Consider the following 16,775-nt stretch of genomic DNA (forward strand, 5'->3'; position numbering starts at 1 on the left):
GCATTCAGTCTTTAGCTCCCTCTTCCGCTCCGGAGTACTCTAGCTTCTGACCCGGAAGTAACCGATAGTACTGTGAGTTTATCGGCCACACCATTTCTAAACCCGTTCTGTCTGGACAATGGTTTTACATGTATCCGCTCCAGATTTAAACGTTACTCACCCCTCAAAACCGCTAGGGAAGTTGGAAATATTAGTATAGCTATGGGGAGCGGGGTATTGAAGTGGGTCTGTTGTTTTTATGGCAGATGAAAGTGGCGAAGAGAGATAATCGTGCATGGGTGTAAGGGAGGTATTAGAAGTGTGACGGGGTACAGGTAGGGCTGTCATCATGGGTGAGAAGAAGAAGACTTGTGCTTGGCTGGGTGAAATCTACAGCTGAAGTGGGATCCAGCTGAGTCTCCAACGTTAAGCAATTGTGTAGGTTAGGTATGAGCTAGTAAAAGGAAAACTATACCCCCCCCCCGAACAATGTAGGTCTGTATAAAATTATATTGCATAAAAAAACAGCTTGTGTAAAATCCTGCTTTATGGAAATAAACCATTTTCATAATATATTTTTTAGTAGCATGTGCCACTCATAATTTGAAAATTGTTATTTTAAGAAGGACGGCTTCTCCCTGGCATCCTATGATTCACGGTGCACTCAAACAAAGCGTACATGCAGGGGTGTTTCTAAAGCAGCCGCTGTCCCCCTCGCCGCAACACTAGCATGAAGAGAGTTAAAAACATGAAATTTGGCTCTTAAAAGAGAATTCAACCCTTAATTTAAAAAAAAAACTCTACCCCCCAACCCTACATAGACCCCTTCCCTGCTCCGCCCCAGCCTAGTTGTTACCCTGGGTAAATGCCCCTAACTCTTTACTTACCCCTCGGTGCAGATTGAGGGCATTAGAGTTCACAGGCCGTGTATCAATCAGCTCATGCGCAGTTGGAGCAATCTTCCGTTTAGGGACAACTGAAATTGCGGAAGTGAAGGAAGAAGACCCGAAGATTACCAAAGTGCTGGAAGATGGCGCCAATGAACTCCAATGCCCTGAATCTGCACTGAGGCGTAAGTAAAGCATTAGGGGCAATTACCAGCAGTAGCAACTAGGCTGGGAGGAAGCAGGGAGGGGGTCTATGTAGGGTAGGGTTTTTTTTCATTAAGGGTTTAGTTCTCCTTTAAAGGCTTTATGCCACCCCTGATAACCCATTTGTTAATGCCGTCTGAGGCTTGTTTTTCAACTCACCTCATTGGTATATCACTCCTGTATACATTTTAGGTTACATGAGCCAATTTACAGACAAAGTTCTGTCTTTAACTTCCACACTTCTTCCTGTTACAGTTAAAGCTGTACATTTTCTGGTCAGGTGATCACCAAGTTCAAACTTTGATTAAAAACCTACATAGCAAGTTAGTTAAGTAGGTGCAAAACCTACCTAATCATTAGTTGATCATTTGTGTAGCACAGTAGTATCCAGTTAAACAAAGCAGAGAATGGCATATATGGAAACAATTGAGATAATAAAATATGCTATATAGACAGAGGAGGTGGATTTTGCAGAGGGGCCCTGCACACACAGCTACCCTGCTCACTCCCCCTCTCATCAAAGAGGTACAGTATATAGTAGTGTTCAGCACAATGTTGAACTTGAGCCTTGTCTGCATACAGATAGTGGGTAGTGTGCCATGCATGAATCATACTGCTTAGACTAATATAAAAGGCTGAATTCTTAGAGAGGGTAATGGTTACCATAGTTTCATTAATACAATAGCTAACATACTTTGTGCCTTCTGTGGGGAAGTAAAATGCTTCTAAGCTTTATCACAAGCATTCCTAAATGTTGGAGCTGACAAAAAGACATCTTAGATAATGTGGTGAAGATATAGGCTCATTTACTGATAGCAAGGAGTTCCATGGTAAGATAAATGCTTACCATATGATTGTTGCATCCATTTTGTACTCCTCAAAAATGGTGACTGTGAAACTTTGCTTGTGTGCAATTGCCCTTAAATCTTGAAAGGGGGGAACGGGTAATTGCATCATACAAAGTTAGCACTTCCTTTTCTTAATTTAATGTTTTAAGTCACCACAGGTTATTGACCATATTTGTAAATGGTCTCCAGTGACATTTGCCCACTGTATTATCTCTTCTGATGAACTAAAACCCATAATTATAGAGGGAGCAGAACCTACAGCTGTGGTTGCATGGGTGCATGAGGTTGTGGGTTTCACCCCAAGGCCCTTTGCCTTCATTTCTCATATGTAGGAACTGTGAAAAAATTTTTTTAGGGCATATGGATGGGGACAGTCCAAGGAATCATTTTTGCTTAGTTGCCCAATGTTTTTAAATTGCACCAGTGTTAGCTGCTATGCAAAAGTGAATGATTTATGTTTATTAATATTATTCTATATAAATATATATTGTGTATAATTATTAATATAAGCCATATTAGAGTATAGAGTATATTTTTTTACCTTTTTTTTGTGTGAGTTCCCGGTCCTCCAATGTAGCAGAAATAATTCTATTATATCTGTCTGTATTGCAATCTCTCTTTGTTGCAGAAATTCAAGAACATTATTTTGTCCCCCTTGTAAAAGAGCAACTAGAAGAGAAAATGTGAAGCATCAGGGAGCAATCATGTTGTGTAGGTACATGTAAAACAGTGTAACAGAATTCCAGTTATTTACAAAATACACATATCCGTAAACCACGTGCTACATATAACAGCCTAATAGTGTTCCAAGGTCAACTTGTGTGGTGTCTCAGTCTGAACCTATGTGGTATTTCAAAACCAGTTATTTCCCTTTAGAATTCTAAACCTTCCTACTTATGGCACTGTAAGGAAAATATAAATATTTAGTCACTATATTTTGTATCCTGTAGCATTGCTTTTTGCAATTAATTTCCTGTATGAGGACATTGCACACAGGGAAGGGTTTTCCTGCTTTATGGTTTGTGGCGCCCATCAAACCACTTATTTTTCTCTGTTGATGAATTCTCTTTCAGTTTTTCTGACATGTTTACTTATTTCCAAGGCTTCCTGCCCAGTATTAAATAATGTAGACCCTGGTCTATCTTTATTTTAGCATTTCTTAATATTTTACTCTAGGACCCAAATGAAGTTGCTGAATTGGCTTCATGATCCAAAGCTTTTTCTTGTAACTAGTCTTAATTACTGATGCCTTTTATGATGAAGTTTCACCCTTTTAAAAGGGGTTACCTAGCCCCACCCTAAAAACACATGGAAGAGACATTATGCGCCCCAACCATAGGTCGAGTCCCTTTATACAGAACTATGGTTTTTGACAATTATCTCCGAGGGATATCATTTGCACAACTGCAACTCTTAGGGTTAGTCCAGGAGATTCTGGGAGATTTATTCGCCTGGCCACTAATCACCTCTTCTTCTGGGCGTCAATCTTCCGAATTGCCTTCGCGTGTCTTCCCCGAATCTCCTCGTGTGGACTAACCCATACTCTGCTCCTACTCTAGCAACATAATTCTGTTTATTAAATTCTGTACCACAATATACTGTGGTATAATGTATAAAACTCTTGATTTTTATTTATTTTCTGCACAGTGCAAATACACTCACTTCAAATCTAAAGAGACCTGTGTTAGTGAGAACCACAATTTCCATTGGCACAATGGCGTGAAAAGGTTCTTGAAATTTCCATGTCTTAACAGAACTACAGTATATCCTTGGGCAGACTGGCCAAGAAATTCCATTACACTGCCTTGCCTGACAACGGGCTGCTAAGGCTCTCTGGCATGCTAGTCATGGTCATTGCTTTGGGCCTCTGAACCAGCAAATGCCTCCTTCCCCCATGTCTCCATGCACTGCCTGCACAGCGGCGCCTATTCCTTCTCCAGAGCCCTGGGCTACCCGTATGTCAACTCAGCGAGCAGCCATTCCTCTAGCCCCTACATCAGTACCCCGCAGTCCTACCCCAACAGCTCCAGCCTCAGCCAGACTAATGCACAGAACTGGCTGCTGCTTATCCCGGATGAACACGGGTGCATGCAGGCTGAGATGGATAGCCCGTAGGTACGGTACTGATGTAGGCTCTCCTGCATGCTAGTCATTGCTTCTCGCTTCCCTCCAGCCTTTATTAGGATAACAATATTGCCCGGGTCCCCCCTTGTGCTATCAGGGGGTCCTCCCTCTACAGGAGTGGGGATCCCAATTTAAGAGGAGCGGATTTTTTCACTTCCCACCAGTTCCCACAACATCAGCAGGGCCAGAGCCGGAGGAGGCGGGAGCAGCAGCGCAGAGGCGATGAGAAGAGCCTGTCTCCCAACCCCACCGGTATGTACTGTGCATAACCACCAATCTGAGGCACAGCATGACAGCCCCTTTATCTGCAAGAAAACATTAGGCTGGTCTCCCCATCCAAAACTGTCACAGCCTTTCTCTCTCATAAACCCACAGTAGCACAGATGCAGCAGCAAAGAGCCAGGGAGGAGAAACTGAGGAGCAGAAGCTGAGTTTTGGTAAATTATTTCATAATAAAGACTTTGGGATTTTAAAGTATAATTTGTCTTGGTGGTTTTTTTTTCGTTGTGTACTAACGAATTTTGTAAAAGAAAAAAGGTTGATGTTACTGGTCCTTTAAGAAACCAGAATTCTCCAGGTTTACCCTGACATGGTTTCTGGTTGATTATTTTGGATTTAATGATTTACAATTTGCCAGCAAAGGTACTTCCCCGTAATGTTTACAGAAAAAATGTTGTAGGGTGTTAGGCTACAGATAAAGTTTTTGCGTTGTCCAATTTCAGAGTGGGTGGAAGTCTACACATAAGAAGCTTAAACTTTTGCTATTACCTTACGTTGCCACACTTCATAAAAAGTTGTTTTTGATGTTAAAAGTGTCCACATTTTTGAATGGAAAATACTTCACCAAATGTAAAAGCTACTGACCCTGCATAAAAAAAACATAATTCCAACACCAATGATTCTACATAGCTAGTCGTCTCTGATCTATGCCATACATATATTTTCATGTTTTATATATATATATATATATATATATATATATATATATATATATATATATATATATATATATATATATATATATATATATATATTATTTTTCTACTCTGCAGCACTTGTGATCTCTTTAAGTGGGAAAGAGATGGTATGCTTATGTAAGTGAATGTACACGGGCATATGGGAGTAAATGTTTATTGTATGCCCTGCAAAATACCTCCCCATATTTTACATTTATATGTAAAAAAAAAAACACACTATTGTGACTATTCTATCCCGTGGTGTATATTTATGTGAGGAGATATTAAAAGAACAACATACGTGGTGATTTTTGACAGAATGATTTCTGCTGAGTCCAAAATCTCATTTTAAATCTATGGAAAAAAAATCATAACCTGTTCCACAATTATTGGTGTTTGCAACATTTTTACAGAGGTCTGCAAATAATTATGTCAGACACAGGCATTTAATATTGGTTACTGTGCATCTGATACAACTGTTGGCTTTCAGTCAATGAAGTGGTTTAACCACAATTGTATGTCTGTATGTATGTATGTAGTTGTACTGGCCAAAGCACATATTACAGATACTATCAGATTCCAGACATTGAATACCAATGTTCAGTCACCTGTCAAAATAGGGCACATACATTTTCAGTCATAAATCTACACATATAGTGCAAAATTTAATATGACATGCAAAACATTTACCTTTAATGTCTGAGAAAGAATTTCTCAGAAAAATGTGACATTTCAGAGAAACCAGTAATAGTGCTGGATACTTCTAAATATTACTTTTATACTCTAAATAGCATTTTCTTTTGCAAAGTAAAGAAAAAAGGCAATCATTTTTCCAACATAATAATATGAGCGAGTTCTTTATCATTTACTGACCATGGATGAAATACAGCAAAGCATAAGAACTATAACATTAACTATAATAGTACACTGAGCCTTAGATGTTCCACTTGGCTTTCAGTCTTACTCGATGACAGTTTTTTGTTCGATTAAAAAAAAAGTGTTAAAAAATGTTTTTGCTTGATGGAAGTTAAATGTTCTGTCTCTGATAAAGGTAGGAAGGAGACAGGCCGTCGTAATGCCACTGGCGCCACTGTTCAATCTGCTCACGGCTCCGCTCTTCTTGCTCTGTCCAGAAACATTTATTACATCAGTTAGAATATTGTAGCAGACATAAAAAAAAAGATAAGAGAGCTCATCCAACTTGAATCTGCAAACAACAGTTTCTCTGTGCTTATCATGTGATGAAAGCCTCCAGAACGGGCAGAAATCACTTCATGAAAATGAAGTATACTGGCTTTTGATGAAGTGGCTTAAAGCCATGAAACCCGTCAAACTACGTGTTTCTACACATACTGATTTTAATGGATGCTAATAAATTGTGATTTTATTAAGAAGACACAGTCTCCTAGTGCACCGTAAGTGATTAATATTCGTTAGAATATCATTAAATGTGTTGAAGGTACACAAATATTTCCAGTGAATCTATCATGCTTTCATCTATATTTAAACCCTATCAACTTCCTTTACTTCTGTGTAGAAACAGTGAGCCCCCTCACTGTTCATACAGTATGTCCTGTACCTGTTCTTGCTTCATACAAGTGACAGTACAGGGGAGGGAGGGGGGAGCTTTTCCTGCATTAGTTCTGGCATTTCACATGCTGGTAGGCGTCATGTTGGCCCCTGTCAGCTTGGCTATAGGCTTTGCTCTGTTGTATGCTTCCATTTTCACAGCTGTCAGTTTTACTATTGCATCCTGTGACAGCAAAACCTACTGTAACGCTATGCCATTTTTTCCTGACAAAGATTTACCGTGGATTCCAATTATAAATAAATTTACCTGGGCCCATAAATTAGGAAGCTGTAAATAAATAAAAATCATATCGAATTTTATTAAAAAACTGACATTACTGGTAAATGCGCTTATTTTATGTTTCTGTGCATGCATGGGTCACACTCGGTCATCTTATGTGGAAACTTAATTCAAACTACTAAAATGTAGTGACCTCTTAAATGTTCTTATTTTTTCTGTAAGCAAGCTGTACAAAAAGCTTACAAATGAAAAATATGCATGGCACACGAACTGGCCTATAAAGCTGTCAGTAATGAAAATGTATGAACTGAAGTACACCTGACAAAATACAATATTTTTTGCCATATTCCCTATACAATGGTATTTGAACCATGTTTAACTGTGCTTAAAGTGCTCCTTAGATTTACATGGATTTATTTCAGGGCTATATATCTTACCATCTTGCTGTTCCTCTACATAGTTCTCAAATTCATTTCTTTGCTCTTCGTAGTACTCTCTTCTACGTTCATCTGCTGACAGTCTTTGACGATTCTCAGCTAAAACAGGAATTATAGAAGGAAAAAAGATGTTATCTAAAATACTGTAGTTAATATTTACCCTGAACAAAACCTCAGTGAAACTGTCAATGCGGAGCAACTAAAGCACTCAGCAAATGCATGCTGGGGGCCAGAGTATAGAAACCTTTATGGGGTCTTCGTCGATATGCAGTTTCAATACTACAATACAAAAAACATTAGCTTCCTCAGGGTTTAGTGGACAGGAGCCATAAAAAATGAGGTATGTCCCAGAACATCTGGTAAAACCAAATAAGATATAGTATTAGTTTGTTATATTATATGCTACTAAAACAGTACTTTGTATTATGAAGTATTATTTTTATGCATAAGTGTACAATATTTTTCTTCATCTATATATATATATCTCTGTGTTTGCACATTTGGAATCCTATCACTTACACTCCTATACTGAAAACTGGATTCATTTGAATTTAATTAAAATATGTTGTCACCACATGTAGCCATGCAGCCAATTGCCACTATCTGCTTAATCCCCTCTCTTCCCATACAGTATATCTCAGTCCCTGTCTCAAAACAACACAGTAATAGAAGAAGGTATTACCATGTTTCTATGAGAATGTTATTTTAAAAACATAAAAAATCTCACCAGGTTTTAGGTGAACACAAAACCATCACAGGGCTAAATGGAGAGGTCTAAAGAGATCAAAACAGGCTGTGTGTATGTTTGGATATTTGCCTCTGAATTAGTAGGCTGTATCTGTGCTATTAAACCAGCGGTTTGCATGCAGAGCTGGCCAAGGGATTTAAGGACTTATTTGCATTTCTGCCCATAATGCCTTAAGTGAGGGTTGAAGTTTTTCATTTTTGGTTTTACGGCTGAACTATGTGAGCAGCATTTTCTTAAAAAAAGATTTGCACTGTGGGTTTTAGGTGAAAAGCTTTTTAGTTTTTTTTGTTTCTTTCTTAAAGCACACAAGGAAAAACAAAAGCAATCAATTCAAGAAAAATCAAGTGAGATTTCTCACAACAATTATAATAGTATAATATATTTGCCCTTTAGTGTGCTGCCAGTCAAAACCTGTACAGAGTTTTGTGTCCCACACGAGAAAATTGCTATATAAATCATTCCCATTTTCCTTTATGCGCTGGACACATTTCTCTTTCCTTCACTTCTTTCCATAGTTCAGAATGCAGGCACTCAAAAAGGCAGACTTCTACCAGGCAAAGGTTTTCAAGGTGAAAAGTAATTTATTGTATCCATAGCCTTACGTGTTTCGTGTTAGCAAACACTTAATCGTAGGCAAACTATGATTCTATTCTATGCTTCTCCAGCATTAATTAATCTTTTGCTCTCTTCAGTCCCCTCCCTTTACTCCTGGACATGGAGTCTCCTCTAAAGTCCATGTAAAATATGTAATTCCCACCTGAAATAAATTTAAAATGTATTTAAAATCCATTTAAAACTCATTTGATATATGTCTAGAAACATTCCGTATATATACGCGGATAGTTCAACTATGTATTGCTCAAATCTGGTTTTAATAACAATCTTCACTAGCATTTTATATTTACAATTGAATGTATACACATAAGAAAAACTTTTATACGCTTTTTCTAACTTTATATTTTTATATGTATATTTATCCCTACCTCAATGCTATTTTTCTACTATTTCTTATATCGTATCTTATGCACTATGCACTTTGGGTGTATAAATATTGCACCATATCACTTCCCAACCAACAAAGGTGTACCAATATGGCACGAAAAATCGTTCGATCGAACGATTAAATCCTTTGAATCGTTCAATTCGAAGGATTTTAATCCATCGATCGAATGATTTTTCTTCGACCAAAAAATGCTAGCAAAGCCTATGGGGACCTTCCCCATTGGCTAACATTGACTTTGGTAGCTTTTAGGTGGCGAACTAGGGGGTCAAAGTTTTTTCTTAAAGAGACAGTACTTAGACTATAGAATAGTCGAACGATTTTTAGTTCGAATCGTTTGATTCGAAGTAGCCCATTCGATGGTCGAAGTAGCCAAAAAAAACATTCGAAATTCTAAGTTTTTTTCCTCTATTCCTTCACTCGAGTAAATGGGCCCCTTCATGTCCCAGTCAACAGCATAGTTAATCATATAACAATAAAAAATACTCCACATTCATGGGACTTCACTTCATAGTAAAGTCTATGTTCAGTGTCTGTACAATAAACTTTAAACAATAAAATATTGTACATGTAATGAATAGACCACTGAGTGCTGATCATTTTTACCTTTATATATTCTATGTAGATCGATATAAAGATTGGAAACTATGTTTGGGCACATTCAGTAGGGTAATCTAGCAGACTGAAATGCACACAACACAATACAGTTTGTATTTCTGTAAGTGTATTTTCTGTTATAAAAATGAACTTTGCATTGGGTAACTTTTACTTCTTTTTCATTACACTTCCCCTGCTTATTACAAAATGACTAGAATTTTGCTATGAATTTAAACATGAGCTTACAATTTGAAATGAACGCCAAGCCCGAGTCATTTATTTTACACCAATATGTTGCCCCATACAAGGTATAATTAGTGGCTTACAAATGTAGAGATTGTGGCTGGTGAAAACCGCTTGCTCTTAACAACTAAGCTTTCGTCTACCACTAATGTATTTAGAATCATTGAAGCAGAGTTCCTATCAACCATAACATTTTGTTTCACATGGGATATAACTGTTCAGTTAGTCTGATTTTAAATCTTAGCATGCAGGATAGATTCAAAAGCAAAATGGTATGACTCGTATGCCCCCCCCCCCAAGTCACTGATTGGTTACTAACTGGAAACTAAGGAAGATAGCTGCAAAGCAGGAAGTTGGGTTCTGGCTATTCCTCCCCTTACATTTCTCCTTCCTTACATGCTTGGGGACATGCCTTAGCTCCTCCTTTTTGACACATACATGAGATTTAGGGATGATGCAAAGGATTCCTTTATGAAAACTTCTGCAAAATGGTACCTGCCTGTTGTGGCCATGAATTCCAAAACAAAGAAGGACACAAGATCTGACTATTTGTTTAGTGTAAAGTTGGCCATAGACGCAAAGATATAGGAATAGAAGTTTCCATGTGTGGAGAGTCCCGACCAGTCGTTTCAGTCAATTGGACAGGTTAAAAGATTTCTGTCGGCTAAAGATAATTTCTCTGCATGTATTGCCTGACGATATCAATGGATGACTGTCATTAGTATTTGTCAGACATAACTTCGTATGGTCATTGTCACGGCCAGAACATGGTTTGATTTGTTCTTTTACTATTGTATTTAATCTTAATGGTTAGTGGCAGGTCTGAAGTTTGGGACGTCTGATCTTTTGTTCGATACAAGGGTGAAAACTGTACGTCTATGGCCAGCTTAAGTAAAGTTTGTTTTATGCTCAGTTAATATGATAGAGGAGGATTTGGTATAATTTCATAGGATGACAGGCCCCCTAAAGTCACACAACACTTACGTGCTCTGCTGAACCAAATCAAAACCTGCAAAATGTGGCAAAACCTAGATTCAGCATAACCCTAGTTTTTATTTAGTTTTTATTTTACAGAATATATTTTTAAAATATATTGTATTTTGTAATCTCTGTTGAACTTATATGTATGTTAGTCTCTGTATACCAAGAATATTCAGTGGCACCAAAACATACAATAACTATCTACTGCCTCCTGTGCCCATAAATGTCCAAAAATCCTATTTCACACAGGAGAGTGATAAAAATAGCAATAAAAGGACCCTATTAAAGGGTGTTTGCTAATATGCACATTGTAAAGGCAGTATCCAATTAATTTCTCCAGTCTGCAGCTTTTATTTTTAACTTCCAGTGGGACTTATCTTATTATTTTACTTGGTAATAAATATTGCATAGCAACATACTTACCATTATATAATCAAACCCGTCCCTTTGTAATTTTGTACACAACTTTAAGATAGGATACATTACGGGATTGATATTAGACAGCAAAACAAGCTACGGCAGGGAAGCTTAAATAATAAAACTACAGGATTGAATATAAAATATAATTTGGAGATAACCCCAAAATAGAAAAATATAAAAATGTGAGAAATGATCAACAAATGTAATGTGTAGCTCAGTGCAAAGCAGCTGAAGTCGAGAGTGATTTGGGATTTTCTCCATGATACCCTGTACCTCCTTCAGAGGACTGATAGTGTCCAGCACATACCAGAGACTCAGAGCTGCTCTGTGAACACACACAAGCTCACGCTGCCTTTCCAAAGAGACCACTGTGTTACTGAAGCTAATATAAACATCCCTGAAGTCAGTTTTAAAGTATAAAGGTGCATTCTGTGTGGAACAGCAATTCCAACTATGGCAGAATAGGAGTGCTTCATAGTGTTTATTAAGGTAATGTGAACAGTCAAAATGCAGATGAAACGGTATTCAGTAAACACATTAAATTAAGTGCATTGCCTGCCAAGCAAGTTGAGAACTATGCTCGCTAACAGTACTTTAGAGTAAGAAATGCTATGTAACTGGCCTACAAGGTAGGGGCAGCCATCAGTGTGATTGATAGCAACTTATTTCAGTACTCTAGCAACCAGAATAACCACCTTTCTTAAGGGTTCCTATTGTCCTAGCTATCAAGGTTAGTTTTAGGGAGGGGTAGCGAGTACATTAACTGTGGGTGTCGCACACCAGCAAAATTGGTTTAAAAGTAACAGATTTGATTGTTAATATAGTATATGAAGTATACAAGTCCCAGGAGTCCACTGGCAGCAGAAGGCTATTGAGGGGTGCTGGGAGTTGTAACACAACCATTGCTGGAGGGTTGTAGTTTAACTTCATTGATTTAACCGAGACCAAGACATCCTGTATAGTTTTTTGCTATATCTTCTCTATCTGAAGTTCTGAAGTGCAGGACCTACTGATCTGGGATGGTAAGCCTGCACAGGATAAGTAGTTCTTTTGAGCCCTCCAAATTAATGGCAATTCCCTTGCCCAGCCTACCATGTAAGGACATATAATAAAAGTCTCTCTGTTTATCTAGCAGAGTAGGGCCAAGAAAATGTAGATTTGATGCTTTGGAAAGAAGGAAAGAAAAATATATGAGGCAGCACAGATTACTCATTGCAGTGTAATAAGACAAACACAAAAAGCGAGCTCTGTGCCTAAGGGAACCATACAAACTCTTTTCAGTAATACATGTTAATAGAGTCAGTGGGAATCCTAGGAACTGTGGGATGGGAAGAAAAACAACTTTCCATGAAGCAAACAGACTTACCATTTATTTCATCTTGAGACTTGGTTGATCTCTTGCCACGCTTCTTGAAAAAATTGGAAGCCTCTGATCCTTGCATAAAAATCTTACTCTTCAAACCTAAGGTGGCAAATATGATTATTTCATCGCTGTGAATAGCTCCACAAGTGAATGTTAGTATGTATAGAATATATTCACATATGGTTTCTATTAAGGTTCCATTGCTCATTACTAGCTGTGTCTGAGTCTGGGTACATTTCTGATACATACTGTACATGTGTTGTGCAAAAGCAGTGCAGACAGAAAGAGATTTGGGGAGGCTGCTGATATTGCACCTTATACCGTTACCCCATAAATATAGCATTGACTTACTTTCTTTCGGGTCTGGGGCACGATCATCTTTGGTTCTAACTGCAGCACTTTCGCCTTCATGTAAAACTAAAAGCAAGACACAGGAAAGACTTATTAAAACAATGACTGGTGTGATTCTAAATTTAACAATTTACTGCGTGGGTAGAGACATATTTCTTTGTATTGCCAAGTATCACGAAAATAAATTCTATGTGTACACATACTATGTGTCACAAACAAACAAACAAAATATTAAGTTAAAATAGATCAGTCTTGTCCAGCCCGTTGACTTTTTGTTGTTGCTGTACTACAAAACCCAGAGTCCTATGCAGCTTGCAATAGCTTTTGAACGGTGTACGTAAGTCAGCAACTGTAAAATGTACCTAAACAAAACTGTAGTCAGGTATGTGCATCATGCTGTTCTCCAGATGTTGTTGAACTACAAATCAAACTACAACTTATCAACTATAAGCTGCCAGGGATGCTGGGAGTTGTAGTTTTAAAAACCTATGCAATGAACAAACAAGTCACAAAACAATATGAAAATTTTAATAAAATCACCATTTTACTACTCATACCCTAGGGGCAAATTAAAAGGCGTAGTCCCATGCTGCACTATTTTGCATCTGTGAGAATGCAAAGCATTGCATTATAGTAAGTATACACAGCTCCCATCCCAATCCTTGGACAAGCTAGCCATACAATTATACTACTAAATCTCTCCATTTCTGTATGTACAAATGTAAGGAACAGCTCAAACACACCTTTTTAGGACTTTTACCTTGGTGTTCCACTACAATTAGACATTAGTAGAACATGTCCACCCTATTTTCACAGTTGAAAAATACACCATAGTGTGTCTATATGTAAATAAACCACAAAAGGGGCATATTTATCAAAGAGTGAAGTTAGAGATCACCACAATCCACTAGAGTGAAAGTCCGCCACTCTCCATTCATTTCCATGAATGTTTAAAAGAGTATCAATGGGTGAAAGGGAAACTTTATCTTTTGATAGATATGCCTTTAAAATTCTATAGAAATGAATGGAGTGGCAGAATTTCACTCTAGAGGACTGTGGTGATCTCTAACTTCACTCTTTGATAAATATACCCCAAAGAGCAGTACATAGCATTATCTGTATAACATGAGTTACCAGCAAACACAAATCCCACTACTTATTTCCAATCTAAATAACAGTATTAAACGCCCATAAAATTGGCAACTACTACAATGAGCAATACATTTACATTTAGCAGTAAAACATATGTCTTACAATAAAACTAGTGCAAATTTTGCATGGGCACTAAAAATATTTCTATTTACCATTTACTCTCCTGTACAGATTTGTTGATATTTGCCTGTTTTTAGACAATGTATATCAAGCTTGTACTTACCTGCCAGTAACACAATTGCTGCAGCACAGCTAAGAAATAGGACTTGTTTCCCGTTCATCCTTTCTGGTTTTAAGTTGTCCTGTAAAATTCTGCAAGGGACTGAGGGAGAGTCACGGATTTCTCATGTGTCAGATAGGAAGGTGAGGCAGTAGCAGGAATGTTACTGGAGGAGGAGGGGTCTGGCCACTGAATTCTTCTAGTCCCATAGGATTTTAAACTCCATTCAATCTTACAAGTCACATAGAGAGGTATACTGCACCAACACAATATCCATCATTTTGACATAGCTTTAAATTTTAACTTGCCATCATTTTATAACCATGGTTGCAATTTTGTATCTCAGTGTACCACTATAAGTAATAATTTGCAACCAGTAACAATGCACTCCTTACTTTGTCTCAATGCGTTAGCCCAGCAAGGCCTAGAGGCACAAGGAATAGTAAATGTCTATGGTATCTTACAGTATCCCCCCTGGCATTTCCAGAAACCACAGATTGCCAGTCCAAGCCTGCAATGTCCTTTTGTGAGCTAACATGTCTTTGCTTGCTTTTATTAGTCAATACTCCATACCCATTTGATACATCATTGGCTGCTAGCAGGTCCGGACTGAGAATTAAAATAGGCCCTGGCATTTCAGGTACACAGAGGCCCAATCAGCCCACATAGAGGCCCAAACAGCCCCCACCAGCCCACTAAATACTGACTTTCTATGGGACCTTATAGCAGCCCCTCTGGCATTTGCCAGAACCTGCAGATTGCCAGTCCGGGCCTAGCTGTACACTGAACATTTTAAATATGATGATTAGGGAAGCACCGAATCCACTATTTTGCCCTTTCCTTCAGTTATTTCTCTCTTCATCTGTCCAACCCAGGTAATATCTAATGCACTCTCTCCCATGAATGTATTAGCTTTGGCAACTCTCCCACTCTGACATGAACTTTTGCATTTCTCACCCCACAAAATAAAAATCAATTTCACTCTCTCGTCATCTTCTTCATCCAGCCCCTCCAAGCACATCTACCTCCGCATCTCTGCCTATCAAATTCACTAGCCTCCCCAATCTTAAAAACACAGATATTACCTTCTGCACAGATTTTCAACTGTTAATAAACCTCTTTCTTTCCCAAATATATTTCTTATTTTCCATGATATCTATCTCTGCCATATATATTTCCCCATAATCCATCTAGTATTTTCCTGTAAAAAATGGTAAAAAGTTAAAAAAAATAAAAAGACTTAAAACTAAAACTAACATTCACAGGGTTTAAACAGGGGATAATAATGAAAACGGGCCACTAAGACATAAAACAAATTAAAATCTGGGAAATGTTCCAATTGGAATGCACTGGAACATGAAAGGGCCAAAAAAATTGAAAATGACACGGGTAAACTGCTTTATTCCAAAGCTTAATAATGATTATATTTTCAATTTAAATTCTATAGGGCACCAATTCCAAATGAGCCTATGAATATTTGCTCTGGGCAATGGAATGTAGTGCATTGCCCATGGGTGATAGAAAAGATTTAATTTTGTTTTGGTCATGTTCTAGAGACAGACTAAAGCTGCACTAGATTTAAAAAATGGCCTCGAACTATAGCAAATATTTTAATACTTAGTGTTCTGATAGGAGTAAAATCAAAGACAATGATATGGAAGGCTGGAGTCCTGGTGCACATCACACAGTTGATATTGTTCCACTTAGTAAGGTCAGAGAATAAACTATATATACTAAAAACTAGCCCCTCATCCATCAATTGCAATGAATGATTTGTGTGTGCTATAGATATTGGCAGGGAATTCTACATGTAACAGAGACTGAGGAGTCATTGATCCTTCTGAATGGAACTGTTTTTTTAAAAAAAAATATCAATGTTAAAGGGTTTGTTCACCTTCCAAACACTTTATTCAGTTTAGTTGGTTTCAAATTATTCCCCAGAAATAAAGACTTTTTTTTTTAAATTACTTTCCAACATCTAATTTTAAAGTTGAATGTGTCTGTCTCTGGTGTTTGAGTCTGGCAGCTCAGTAATTCGGGTGCAGACTCTGAACTGTTACAATTTGCTACATTTAGTTGATACAATTAGTTGATACATTTCTCAGCAGTATCTGTGGAATATTAGCAGCTATTGTATCAATTCTAACAGTTGCCTTTAATGAAATCCAGAGATTCTGCTCAGCAGTGACAAAGATAAGAAATGTATTAACTAAATGTATCAATTTAGAACAGTTTACAGGGTCGGCGACCCCCCTTTCCCAGAGCTGCTTTAGAAGGTGAAAAATTACACTTTACACTTCAATATTAGAAAAACGGTGACACATAGAAAATAGAAAGTAATTGGAAAAAAGTCATTATTTCTGGTGATCTATCGGGAAAACAACTTGTTGTTTGAAGGTGAACAACCCCTTTAATATATAATTTAGTTGCTGCTTTTCTATGTCAAACAAATTCC

General features: G+C 37.7%; 1 protein-coding gene across 1 annotated transcript; it reads right to left on the minus strand.

Annotated features, from left to right (window-relative positions):
- Positions 1-5,650: 5,650 nt before the first annotated feature.
- On the minus strand, positions 5,651-14,992 carry ucma.S (upper zone of growth plate and cartilage matrix associated S homeolog). Its single transcript, XM_018255726.2, has 5 exons — positions 14,324-14,992; positions 12,949-13,014; positions 12,601-12,696; positions 7,246-7,344; positions 5,651-6,123 (listed from the first exon to the last, which is right to left on the minus strand). Exons 1-5 carry the CDS (start codon positions 14,379-14,381, stop codon positions 6,026-6,028), a joined length of 417 nt encoding a protein of 138 aa, XP_018111215.1. The 5' UTR covers positions 14,382-14,992; the 3' UTR covers positions 5,651-6,025.
- Between the last annotated feature and the right edge of the window lie 1,783 nt (positions 14,993-16,775).

This window comes from Xenopus laevis, chromosome 3S, assembly GCF_017654675.1.
Source record: "Xenopus laevis strain J_2021 chromosome 3S, Xenopus_laevis_v10.1, whole genome shotgun sequence".
Classification (NCBI taxonomy): domain Eukaryota; kingdom Metazoa; phylum Chordata; class Amphibia; order Anura; family Pipidae; genus Xenopus; species Xenopus laevis.

Bases quoted from the DNA above. Each gene is read 5' to 3' on its own strand.
- ucma.S (XM_018255726.2), bottom strand. From the start codon at position 14,381: ATGAACGGGAAACAAGTCCTATTTCTTAGCTGTGCTGCAGCAATTGTG. The intron at 13,015-14,323 runs GTAAGTACAAGC...TCTTGCTTTTAG, and splicing joins AGCAATTGTGTTACTGGCAG to TTTTACATGAAGGCGAAAGT. The intron at 6,124-7,245 runs GTAAGATATATA...GTTTCTGGACAG, and splicing joins TGTAGAGGAACAGCAAGATG to AGCAAGAAGAGCGGAGCCGT.